A 14201-nucleotide genomic window follows, 5' to 3' on the forward strand; every position below is an offset into this window, starting at 1 on the left:
GAACTTAAATTTTTTTTTTTTTTTTCAAAATACGAATTTTTTATTTAAGAGCCAGAAAGGCGGACGACAAAATTTTAGGGAATTGACGTGACATAATCCCGGAGTACAAAATCGATGAAAAAAATTTTTTCGAATGCTTATGTTTTCTTATTGTAAGTCTAAATAGGTTTTAGTTACGTTTTCGATTTATGATACTCCAATACACGTTTTGAATAAGTTAAAAGCTGTCAAATTGAGTTTTTAATGTCCAAAACGTTTAATTTACGTTCAAAACGTTAAAAACGTTCAATTTACGGTTAAAACGTTCAATTTACGTTTAATATTTCGACTCGGGCATTATCAATTTTTACAATCAAATAAATTTTCTAATAAAAAAAAGTCCTATGGAATTTGAATTAAAAATGAAATTTTCAAATTTTTGAAATTTTTAATTAGTGATCTAAATACTTAATTAAAGAACATTTTTTTTTTGTAATTGTAATTGTTAACTTATATAAACAGTTCGTAGAATAATGACAGATGATTGATAAATTTATTATATTGGTCATTCCGTTAATATTTGCATAATTAAATTTGAAAAAAAATTGAATATTAATTAAATATTTATCTAAGTAGATGTATTTTTTTTTACTCGTTATACAATTTAATAACTATTCTAATTAATTGTGTAATTGGTTTTATTGGATAAAAAAAAATATATATATATATTTCACTAAAGTAGATATATATACATATATATAAATTATCTGTTCGTGTATTTACACAAGGATTCTAATGTCCTAAAAGCTTCTTGGAATCTGTCTTATCTCAAAAAAAAAACTTAATTATGGTAAAAAATCCATAGATTTTAAAATTTTGAAACAAAATGAAATATTTGATTTTTGTAAAATATGTAATTATGCTCAAATTTTTTTCAAGACCATTAATGAATAAGACAAAGGATGGCAATGAACTTTGATCTAGTATTGGCATAAAAAAGGGTCCACTGTCAGTAAATCATCTTTAAATAGTTAATGATTATTTTTTTATAAACAATAAAACTATAATGAGTAAACAAACTACAAAGTTAATGATGGTAATTAGAATAATAATGAATTATGTCCCGTCATGTATACAATAGGCTTGAAAGACAACTACAAAACAAGACAGCGCGCAAAATTATAACAAAAAATAAATTAAGAAATAATTATTCATTTTTATTTAAAATCATTTACGTCAATAGACAACTCATTAAAATAATACTATTATTTATTTGTTTTCGCTTAGTGTTTAGTCAGATTTTTTTTGACTAAATAATTATTTATAAAGAAACGAAATATGAAAAATTATAGACCAACAAAATATATCATATTTGAATATTTACAAGAATAAAACACTCGATATATAATTTATAGCTTTCATCTTTGTTCAAAAAATTTAAAAATTCAAAGCTTTGTCGTAAAAAAAAAAATTGAGTCTATAAATTTTGATGACAAATTTTTGGTTTTATTTATTATTTTATATTTTTGTTAATCAGTTGAAAAAAATGTTTATCTGACTAAAAAACTCCAAAAAAGTCTTTAGAATTTTAGGGCTGAGTTTTGCAGAGAAAATTCCGAAAAATTTCCACCAGGAATAGATTATAGAATATTAGAAAATATTTATTTCTAGAAAATTCATCACGTAATATCGAGATCATTTAGTATGACTCGATAAATTTTCAATTTCAATATATATGAGTTGCATCTCGTTGACTTTAGAACGCCGACAGCGAGGAGTTGTCATTGAAATGATTGCGCAGTATTATTGTTTTATTTTTTATTACAATTTTATCATTAGTTAAATAATAACGTCTGTTTTTATTAATTTTTTGTCTTTGTTAACTGTTTGAAAAACAATTTTTTTTTAATTCAAACATTCAACAACAACAATATTATTAAACTAATCTCTAGACTTGTTGCTTTTAATTTAAAAATCAAAATTTTCCGAATACAAACGGGCGTAAAATTTTTTTTTTTTCTAAACAAAAATTTCAATTTCAGAATTTGGGCAGAAATCCTTTTATTTTTTTTTTTTAGATAAATCTTAAAAAAAATTGTTTATAAAATTTTATATGATGAAAATTCAGTTGTATTTCTACAGAAAATTCCATGTCCAGTAAAATATTTAACAAGTCGTCAAACTTTTGTCAAAAACGAGAGAACTCCGAGAGATTTTTTAAAATTTCCACTACGGATACTAAAAATAATTATTTAGTAATTGACAGAAAGAAAAGAAATCAAATAAACAAACGAGTCACTCAGTATCCAACAACAACAAAAACAAAAACAACAACTTCCATCAACATCCCGATAAGAAAACAGCCAGTTATCCATGTCGGAAATGGTGAACAAGGAATTTATCCAGGAAAATGTTTATCAAATAGAAGTTTAAATGTAATGGGGTCAAGTTACGGTTATCAGGGATAGGTAACTAATCCTCAAGTAAGTTTAAATGGCACTCCTTTACTTACCTGTGTTAGTGAGAGTGGATCGTCTTATTTATTTCAATCTCCGTCTATATAAATCTGCATATTTATTTTCTTGTCCTATGTCTTGTTCGACCAGCAACACAGCAACGACATTTATGGAATTTATCCATGTTTACATGCAGCCTCTACGTCTAGTCATGATCTGAAATTACATTAAACATATTATTAAATTATAAATTTACCAGTAATATTTTTCTCATATATTTCAGTATCAGTCTGGTAACCGTGAAGTTCTGTAAAAAAAAAGATAAAAAATTCCTTTATGTTTATGAAGATGAGGGTAAGGTCGAAAATGGCACTGAGGTGAAAATTGATGTACAAAAATAAAATACTGATGGAAAAAACACATAAATATGAGCATTGTTCGTTTATATTTTTTTTTGGTTTTGTTTTCAACTCGTGATCGGAAAACGTTCACTCTAAAGAATTCAAGTAAGACAAGTTGAAGAGAAACGTGATGGGGAGGAATGAGGCAAGTGGGACGTCTAGTTCTACTAGACATCAATGAGAATTCAAAATTTTTACAAACAAATAAATAAATATATTTGCTGTCAAATGTCCACAATGAAGCAAAATAGTGATAAATATAATTTTGGGACAAAAGTGTAAACAATAAACGTGGGAGTATAATGATAGAGATTTTAGTTATAAAAATAAAACTAAAGTGACTAAGAGATGAGGAGAATAACCTGTTTTGATCACCCTCTATATTTTTATATCATACTACTTGTGTAGGTACGGGTTTTCGTATACATTTAGAGGAGATAATTCAATTCAACGCTGTTTTATTGCTGCTTTTATTCTCGATAACAAAAATTTGTCATATTTAATTTAAGAATTTTTATTACCTCAATTTACGAAAAATAGTTACACCGGATATCAAGTTAGGCACGAAAAAATTTGAATAACTATTTTATTTACTGATTTGGTGAAAAATTAGAATTCAAAAAATTTTAAATTGTTAATTAACTTTTTTTTTATTTGATTACACTGTTAAAAATAATTTGAAAATTACAATACAAAAGGAATTGAATTTTCATAACTAGATATTTGAATTGTATTTTCAATGAAAAAAGCTTTAAATTTAATATACGTAATTTAATAATCAAGCTGGTATTCAAAATTAAGAAAAAAAATATGAATTTTAATAAACAAACTTAAAATTTATACTTGATTTTTAAATTTTCAAAGCAAGTATTGAAAATTCTAAAACGTATATTGAATTTTACAAATCCTATTTGAAATTTCATAATACTTATTTGAAAATTCAAAAAAAAGTATTTGAAAATCCAAAGTGTTAATTTGAAAATTCAAAAACGTGTATTTTAAATTCTATATGAAATTAGTAACGAAATTTCAAGCACAAATGTATGTGTTTATTGCGTTATATACAATCTTTGAAAATTCAAACAATTTTTTTTACAGTGTACGCAAACTCATGAAAATTGTGACATTTCCTAGATATTTTTTTAACCTGCCCATTTTGCCTCTATCGTGAAAATTCTACAGTGAAAATTTTGAATTAAAAAAATTATCAAGTTTAAAATTTAATGTTTTTTTTAATTCATAAAAATTCAATAAAATTTAAAGTTTTTGAGTTATGGTTTAAATTAATTTGATAGCGAGCGCGCATTTCAAAATAAAATTCAAATTAAGTAATAAGAGATTTGACTGCTTAGTGATATTTATTGTCATTTTTAAAACCGTGGCCATTAAAAGAAATTACTGATCCAGACACATGATTAAAAATTTTAGAATAAAAAAAAATGATATTACAATGATTTAAAAATTTTAATTAATTTTATTATAATCCTATCACTTTTTATTTTCCTAAACAACTTTTTCAAGTAAAAGTGAAACTCTTCATTCAAAAACTTATTTATTAATCTAATTAGAATATACATTTTAAAAAACTCGAAATCCAACAAAATTTACTACTGTCATAATTCAAAATTTAAAAAAATTATGAATAGAAAAATGTATATCACTTGATTTATTGTAAAGCAATTATTGAATAAAAATACAAAAAAAAAAAAAATTTATTACTGTGTAATCAACTCTGACGTAAATTTTTTTTCAGTATCTCATTGAATGATGTATAAAATAAATAAACGACTTGATAATATTTACATATTAGTTACTTTTTACGTAAAAACAAAATATGCATCCGAGAAATATGTAATGAAAAAACCCGGCGAATTCATTAGTCGAAAAAAAAAAACGAAAATTCTTTGACGTAATTGGATGGAGAGCAAAAAATAAATCTTAATGATTCAATCAAGACTCACTCTGGCCTTCCGATGATTCAGGAAATTTTAAAAATGAAAAAAATTTATCGATTTTTAATGATAAAATTTATTATAAAAAAAAAAAAATAATAATAATATTAATAAAGATTCAAATTTCGATAGATAGAAAAAAATAAACCTTTATTATTAGCGGGCATGACATAAATTAATAGCCAATAATTTGATAATACCAAAAATTTTTTAAATTCACGAAAAAAATTTTCTTCATTGATTTCAATTTTTTTTTTCAATAAATTTTTTATGAAAAACCTATCAAGTGAATCACGAGTAAACAATAGATGCATGAAAGTGATGAGTAATTTCAATGCTTAAACTTTAGCATGAACTCTAACGGTGAAATAATAAGCAGAGAGTTCAATAGTTTGAAGCTGCACAGGCAAGATCATCTTCAACCTGCAGATCAAGGCCATACCATGTTTACAATTCTCATATTTATTAAAAAATATTTTTTATTTTATAGCACTAATTATCATATAAAAATGACTATATTTTTCCTCATTCTTTACCACGCGGTTATTTTTAAAAATATTCAAATTAAACTAAAACGATAACTTTTTATCACGGTGTCAAAAACCCCTGAAAATATAATTATTATTATCATAAAATTATGGCTTTCGTAGAATTTAAAATTATATGCTCATTAACGGGTGAAAAAAGTGATTTTTTTATTTCCTTTTAACACTTTGTTCCTCAAAGTCTTTGAGTCTTTGTTTAAATTCATGGGAAACACAAATAAAACCGATGATGAAATTTAATACAAGTGAATAAAATTATCATCAGCTAATAATTTTTTATAATAAATAAATAAATAGATTCTTTGATGAAATACAAATTTGTTAATCGTTCAAAAAATTCAATTAACTTCGTTTAGTCTCGCGGTACTAAACAAAAATATTAAATTCACCTTGAAGTGTTTCCGCCTTTTTTTACCGATGATTTGCACTTTATCGGCTGTACTTAATGTCAATGGAAAGTATTTCAATTGAAGTGAAGAGAAAGAAATAAATCGGCAGTAATGTCTAGTACAAAGATCGAGGACGAAAGATTTTTTTTTGGTTCTGTTTAATTATTTCTTTATCTTCATATTGGACGTCGGTGGTCTTTTTCTAATTAACAAATGTATAATTTCTGTTTCCACCACTTGGCCCATTTATGAATTCTTCCACATCTCGGCGTATCATATCGCTTGATATCTCGCCTTGTCTTGTTCATTTGAAGGTGTCGTGTCCTTTCCGTCTTTCTTTTATCGTCCGATGACGTACTATACACGTAGTTGGTGGGTCGTGGTGTTTAAAGATCCACAACCGGCGCACATATATCCGCGGATCATTCCATAGATCGCTTCATTTGCACGCACCCCTTTCAATAGTCATCATCTTTTATTTATTTAGTTATTTTTACTAAGATGTGTTATTTTACCCAGTGGTTGTGATTTTTAAATTATTTGTGAATAGAATATAAATTTATTTTAAATTTATAAAATTTTTTTAGCCTTTTATTTCACGATCAATTTAATAAGGAAAGTGAAGGTTTAAAAAATAATTTAAAAACTTGAAAAACCGGAGCTATTTTTAATGTGAAAGTGAATTAAAAATTAGTGCCACAATTGATCTTTTAAATATATATCACAATTGTCTGTCTATTGCACGAATACAGAAAGTAAGTACGACATGCATTTATTTGGTCATTCATGAATAAACTTACGGGTTTTTATAAAAATTCGGAAATTTTATTCATGATTTTTTTTTAAATTTATTATCGGGGACCAAGTGACCCAAATGTCCAGGCATTTTATTCTATTTGTCTAGACCGAGGTGAAGGAACTTTCAAAAATTTCGCGCAAAGTAATACGCGTATGTCCACCTGTAAAATGAGTCTGATTAAAGATTGACCCATTGGGTATGCTAATAATGGACCACTTGCCTGAATTTATTTCTATAATTACCCGTGTCTTCACTTAAAAACACACATTTTTATTTTTAAAAATAATCATTTATTTTAAAGTTACCGCGATTTTATATTTTTACTCTTCCATCAGATCATTTATTAGTCGGTCATAAAAACTATCGATAACGAGATTTAAAATTTTACAACTCTGAGTAATGAAAAAATTTTATATACCTTAGCCATATATTTATATATACATACATATATAATTTTAATTATAACTGTTCCGTAAAAAACAAAAGTTTTTTAAATTCAAATAAAATTTTTTTTCGCGCCAAAAGTATTTTTAAAATTTTTACAACAAAGTCGCGGTAAAAAATATCTTCTTAATTTATACCATTAATAGTAAACAAAAAAAGTTGTTTTAAAACTCTAAACTTCCTAAAAAAAGGCGAGTCATTAAATAATAAAATTCAAATTAAAAAAAACGATTTTAATATTTTTAAAAATCAAGTTCACATTTTTATAAAAAATTGCACTTAAATTCCTTGAGACGACAACAAGCCAAGGTTGCGGCTTTCTTTTTCGTCCTTTTAACGACAAATAAATGAGATTATCATTAACTGCTTTAATAATAATTGCCTCAAAATAAATAAAAAAATTAATAACAAGACAAAAAATCACGGCCAGTAATAACGCATGGAAAGTAATATATGTATATAAAATATTTAAGTATAATAAATATGGAGCAATTTTAAACTACTATAGATTAATGAGTCAACATATAAATACATGTAAGTTGCATGCAATATTATTTTTGTTAGCCTTGGATTTATCGAAACTGGGAATTTAGCAAGCGGATGTTTACAAGACCTTGTCGCGCTCGTACCAGGGTGAAAAGTTACTTTTAATATATTTGTTAAGTACATATATATACATATATGTATGTCTTTAAAAGTATATTTCATTTCATTGCATTTTTTTTTATTTATTTTTTTTTTTTATTTAGTTATTTATTTCGTGTCGTATAAAATTTACTTGTGCATTCGGAGATTATAAAATTTTCATGCTAACTCGCTCCCTGTAATGTTTCAACGATCTCCATTGCATAATACAACCGTATCGAATGGGAGTCAGAAAGTACGTACGTACTGATAATTGCTGCTCCTACTACTCATATATACTTATATAGTTATTTATACATATATATTAAATATATTATATTACAATATCTATTTACAACTGTTTATTATTTATTACTCTATTAAATTTTATTTCATTCAATAATAAAATAATTATTGATCACAAGCCAACAATATATTTTTAAATAATTAAATTCGGATTGCTGATGATTTTTAAATTTATTTTTGGCGGTAATTAATTTATTTTAAATAATAAATTTGATTAATCTGATAAATAATTTGATATGGAGAAAAAAAGCTAATGAATAATTCATGATAAATTTTAGGGAATTCTCAAGTTGAATTATAATACCGGAAAAAATTTTTTAACGAAATCAAAGGCCTTTGAATCCTATTAATTCTAATAGAGAATAAAAAAATAAGACAAATCTTTTATGAATAATTTTCGAGGTGACAATGAACTCTAGCTTAGGCCCCGAAGGTAAAAATAAAATAAAATCAATGGTAGACTCGTGCAGCTTTAAAAGTTACGATATTTTGGCGATCGCAGATCGCTCGAGAGAAAGATTGACTTGAAGGTCAGTTTAATTTATGCCAAGTTAAAAAGTAGTTTCATTTCTTCAAGTATTTTATTTTAAAATAATGTAGTTTTTTTATTTTTTTTTTAAAATGGATTTACGAAATACAAGCCCCGAATACACCTGACTTGAGTGTATTCATATGTGTAAGGCTAGTCTTGTATATATTAGCTTACTCTGGAGTAGTACCACTCTCGCGGGTACTTGGGGCTTTGCTCACTTACAATCTTTAGTTTCATTTCTTCGCTGCAGTGCAATGCCATTCCCTACTACTCGTGGAGTTGCTCGCGGGTCGGTGAGCTGCCCGACGTTGTTGGCCCACCGTCAGTGATTGCTACCCGGTGTGTTTGCCACACCGTGGTCCACCGCGCGCTACCGATTCGATCGCTGTCCTCGTACACTTTTTTTTTTTTATTAACATTTCGATGTTATTGTTTAGTACAGTTCAAATTCAACTGCTGAATCGTTATCACTTTTTAATTCAAATTTCCCGCTAGATTTTTTTCTATCAATTCTAATAAATAAAATTTAATAAAGTGAAATAATAAAATTAAGTGAGTGTTTTTGTTAATGAAAGTGCAACATGTGAATTTTTATTTTTAATTAATTTATAAAATTTTTTTATTAAGTGTCAGTTTTAAAAAATTTTGAAATTTGCTTCTAATTTTATTTTATTTTAAGTAATAAATTGAAATTTTGTTTAAAATATAAACATTTTTAAACTTTTATTAATGAAATAAAATTTTCACTAGTCTGTTGCATTTTCACTAAACAATTTTTCAATCAATAATAAAAAACCATTAACTGAATCAGTATTAACGAGGATAAGTGCGAAAAAAAAAATACTACCATCACAAATGACGTACAGTAAACAAGAATAATAATCGTATAAAGAACCAGAGAAACATTTAGCTGAACAAATTGTCTAAACATCTAAACAAATGACCGCTAGGCATGTAAATAAGGATCGAGGATCTTGTCCCGCCTTGTATCGAGTTACTGGTGATCTATATTTTATTTATATTCAAAAGATACTCTATATAACATCTCACATGCTTTTCCGTTAGAGATAGAGAAATTTCATGTAATATATCTACGTATACATACATATATACATAATATATATATATATAAAACTGTTTGCCGTAGACTAGGAGAGCAACCGCTGCTGGTTGTCGGGTTACATAAAGACGGATTGAATCTTGTCGGGCTGTTAATATAACGAACCAAGTGCGGAACGCTTATAACTCGCAAAGAAGCGTTTGACTAACTTATGTAAGTCCACACATGCTGTGATTCTCTAGAGTAACTCCTTTCTCATCTCATTCGCTAAATCATTTAAAAACTACACCTCAACTTATTATTTAATTATTAATTCACGAATAACAATAATTTAAAAAGTTAATTTACTAATTATTACTTATTGCTAAAATTATCGTTTATTAATGAACGGAAGTCTAGCCGAGTCTCTGATGACTCAGAAATAATGTCTATTTATTAACGCGGTATTTTAATAAAACATTTTTCGTCCTGTTTTATAATGAGATGATGGTAAATAAATTTATATCTCAGCAAATTTATTAGACAAATTTATGGCTGGTTATCTATGGTTTATATATTTCATATATTTTTAAAATATCCCGCGGCGGTTATAAAGGATGGAAATAAATATAAGGATTGGAATTGAATTGAATGGATAAATAGATGGATTAAAAAAAAAAATGCGATTACTTACGATAGAAGAAGTAGTCGGATCTATCAAGTGAATGGCCGAATAAAAAGCGTGTATAGTAAAACCGGTAAACAATAACGGTGAGAGAACTATCCACCATGAAAAATGTATACGTCAAGGTTCCTTGTGGCTTGTCAATTGATGGCATGCAACTGAATTATCAGGCATTTACCATACGGTAAAATTTGCCATTTACTTGCTTTGAGTCACTCGTTGATAAGCAGGACAAAATGTTAAGCATCTGTAAAAAAATCAGTCGACCATTAACTTCCCACAATTTTATATTAATAAATAATTATAAATTTTTTTTTTTTTATATATTTTAATTAAGTATATATTTATTTATATAAATATACGCTCTACTTTTACCTTAACCAGAGCATAAAAATTCATTTTCATTAATAGACCATCCATTTTTTTTTAATCCACGTGGCGATTTTTTTTAAATCATAAATAATTGAATCGTTTAATTTACAATGCGATTATCGCTATTGATTATTGATAGACTTGTATTGAGCATACATTTATTTTTTGCTACCAATTAACAAGATAAAGTTATTATCGGTATTAAAATATTTTTTCTCAGTTATTTATTGCGATTATTAATTACTCTATCGTAGTTACGTATTGTAAAATTAATTTATGATATTAATTAAGGGGAGTGAGGAAAATTTTGTTTTATCTTCAAAGCTTAATTATTTATGAATTTTATATAAATATATATTGAAGTATGATGAGGATGTTAGTATATATATATATATATATATATAGTAAGATATTTTATGAAACGTTTAATTACACGCTCTCATGTCTGACTGTATAAAAAGTGACTACTTAGAAGTGTTTCTCTTAGTTCTACATTTTCTCGACACTTTTGAATCGAAATTTTTTTTATTATTTATTTTATTACTTTTCAAAATTATTATTTTTTTTTATATAATGATAATTTATAAATATTTAAATAACAAGATGATGAATGCGATTAAAAAGTATTAAAATTTTATTGAAGAATTTTTTTTACGAAATTTCACGTTTAAATTTTAGTAAAAAAAAAATTATTTATTTGTTGCTGTTGTTTACATATTTAAATTATTTAAAAAAATTTAATTTATCGTCTGGTGTTTTAATTTATCAATCATCTTTTTTTCAATGAATATTTTATTAAAAAATTTATCCTTATAAAATTTTAAAATTTTAAAATGAAATTTAAAATTTACTAAGTAAATATTATTTGTTTCAGATTTTATACAATATAAGGAAATGAGACACGAAATGTGTAGTCAAAATACTAAATCACACATTTAAGTAAAAAAAAAGTAAATAAATAAATATATATAGATATATATATTAATGTGATACGTAAAGTTAAATGTAAAAACAGGTAGTGAGAAATTTGGAAAATATTTATCTTGAGTTAAACCGGAAGCAGTTTACTGAAGACGACTAAAAGTAATTATTCAAAATCAGTATATATAATTATAGATACTGAAGATTAAAAAAAAATATTAATGATAATAATTTTTTTGATTAAAGTTTGAATTATAAAAATTGAATGTAAATTACGAGTCGTAATAAAAACAATGTTGGGAGAGGTGACGTGAAAGATGCAATTGACACGTAACACATTACGTACCAATTATAACATAATAATCTCAGTTGTGTTACTTGTGGTTTTAATAACAACAACAAGTTAAGTGACCGAGTAATTGCTGACATTAAAATATTTTTTATAAATTAAAATAATTAAAGCGATTTTAAATAGTCGCGAGCAAGTGACTGTTGAAAATTATTTTATTTTATTTTTTGCTCATGAAAATAAAAGTAAATAGACTGTGATTGTGATTTAAATCGGGGGTGATTTGAGGCAATTTTTATTAGTTGTGTTTACTTTGCGTGGAAAATTATCTAAGCGAGATGAAATTCATCACTTCATTGTTTGGGGTCGGATCCCCGAAAAAAATGGGCAGGCAGTACATGAAAGTTGGAAGAAATGCACTTTTTGGTATCAGGCCTAAGAAAGATGGAGAGACTATGTGCACAGAACGTGTTCCACGGCCTATGAATATGTTTATATCGAGAAAAGGAAAACTGAGGCATGGTGAGTTTATTTATTTTTTTAAATATTTATGGTTTGGATGAAAAAGAAAATAATTTTTAAATGGAAAAGTAAATAATTATAAATCAGTACAGAGGTAAAAAATTGATCCCGCACGGGAAAAAATGAACTATATAATTTAAGAACGACAAGTAAAAAAATGATAAAGTGATTAGTAAATACCATCATTCTAAATAGTAATTTTTTTATTTATGATTAAAAAACGTGAATAATTACAGGATAAGTATGAAAATTTATTGTCTACGCAAGTAAAATTACTATTTGTACTTTAAAAAACGTAACTGATACTTAGAAAATTGACGACACGTATTATAAAATTTACTATTTGAATGTTAAAATTCCCCATATTGATACCCGGGTTCCGGGTTATAATTTCAAACACTAATTTTTAAAGTTTATTTTTTTCCGTGAGAAAAATTTGAATGTCTAAGAAAAAATTTTTTTATAGTACCCCACTTTGCCCCGCCTTCGCCTAAGAACTGAAAAAATTTTTACTACGATTCAGATGGGAAATTTTGAATTTTAAGTAATCAAAATATTTTTTGAAATTTAAATTATCATCATTTTGAACCAAATGGAATAATTTTGTTAATTTTTACTTTAATTTCAAACTCAAAAAAAAAGAATTAAAATTCAAGATTATTTTGAATATAAAAACCAGTAATATATATTAAATTTAATAACGAATTAATATCGCGTAGATTTTATAATGAGAGGACATTAAAGTTATCTCAGTTATAGCTCCATGACGGTGAATAATATCTCATACACACCTCGGTAGCATCTTTTTATACTTATGCTCATAAACCATGACACGCGCTGAGAATACAAAGCTGTTCCGTTTTACTCAGAGGTATAGATTATTATGGAAGATAACGTCTCAGTAAATACATTATCATTGCAATAGTTGGTCATTTTATTATTTTTAATATTTATAGTTATGCGCTTTTTTATTACGTGTACTTTATAAATAATACAAATTTTCATTTATAAATTCTCTAAACCGGTGATAAACAAATCCGTATCAATGTCGAGTATTATTATTATTACACTAGCTTTGCCAATAAATCAACACTCACGTTTTGTGTAATTTATTAATTCATTAACTGTCAATCAATTAAACATGGAGTAATTTCGTTCACTGGACCACTCACCCCAAGCGCTTTTTTCTATTCCGTTTAATTCAAAAATTACATATTTATTTCTATATTTTTTTTACCGACGTTAATAAAATCCTTATAAATATTTTTATCTCATCTAATGACAGATTTTTTTTTTTGTTACTAAAATTTATAAAAATAAATGCAGATATTTGCTATACAGAAAAAAAGGATTTCTTGGCGCAAAAAAATTGTTACCCACCCCAAGAAAATTTTTGTATTATAAATTAAAAACAAAAATTCTTTTAGAGCAAAAAAAAAAATTTTGAGGCGAAAAAAAAATTCTTGCGCCAAAAAATCCTTTTTCTCTGTGCACTGTCTTCCTTACGAAGGATGGTAGCCTTGACCTATTCTTTGAGAAATACAGATCCTCTGAATGATATACAATATATATATATATATATATATAAAAATATATATATATAATGTAAGTAAAGTTAAAGAGTTGATGATCAAGACTCAAGACTGAGGGAAAGCAGTAAGCCACAGGTATATTTCATAATAATGTACTGATCAACTTTTTGAATGCCGGTTAGTTATATATATATGACGTAATTGAGGTAATAAATCGACCGAGAAAACCAGAATAATCGTAAAACAAAGTATTTATTTATTTATTTATTTTTTTATTAAATTATCTGTGAGAAATCTTTAAAAAAAAAATAATAATCCGCTCTAGACTAGAAAAAAATTCTTAATTAATAGCAATAATTTTTTATGGAAAAAAATTAATTTGCTTTAAAATACAAAACACGAATAAGACGGAAA

General features: G+C 25.8%; 1 protein-coding gene across 4 annotated transcripts in view; it reads left to right on the top strand.

The window, feature by feature from the left end:
* Positions 1-6138: 6138 nt before the first annotated feature.
* LOC130673608 (scavenger receptor class B member 1) overlaps positions 6139-14201 on the top strand; it is a 29786-nt gene continuing 21723 nt past the window's right edge. The window contains exons 1-4 of one of the 4 annotated variants that reach the window (XM_057478692.1): positions 8703-8979; positions 9239-9427; positions 9575-9700; positions 11398-12255. In XM_057478692.1, the coding sequence (XP_057334675.1) occupies positions 12072-12255 (184 nt within the window). In that variant the 5' untranslated portion in view covers positions 8703-8979; positions 9239-9427; positions 9575-9700; positions 11398-12071. Of the gene's footprint in view, positions 6478-8702; positions 8980-9178; positions 9428-9574; positions 9701-11397; positions 12256-14201 lie in introns of those variants that run through there. The other 3 variants (XM_057478693.1, XM_057478690.1, XM_057478691.1) reach the window with 3 other exon arrangements.

Source organism: Microplitis mediator, chromosome 8 (assembly GCF_029852145.1).
Source record: "Microplitis mediator isolate UGA2020A chromosome 8, iyMicMedi2.1, whole genome shotgun sequence".
NCBI lineage: Eukaryota > Metazoa > Arthropoda > Insecta > Hymenoptera > Braconidae > Microplitis > Microplitis mediator.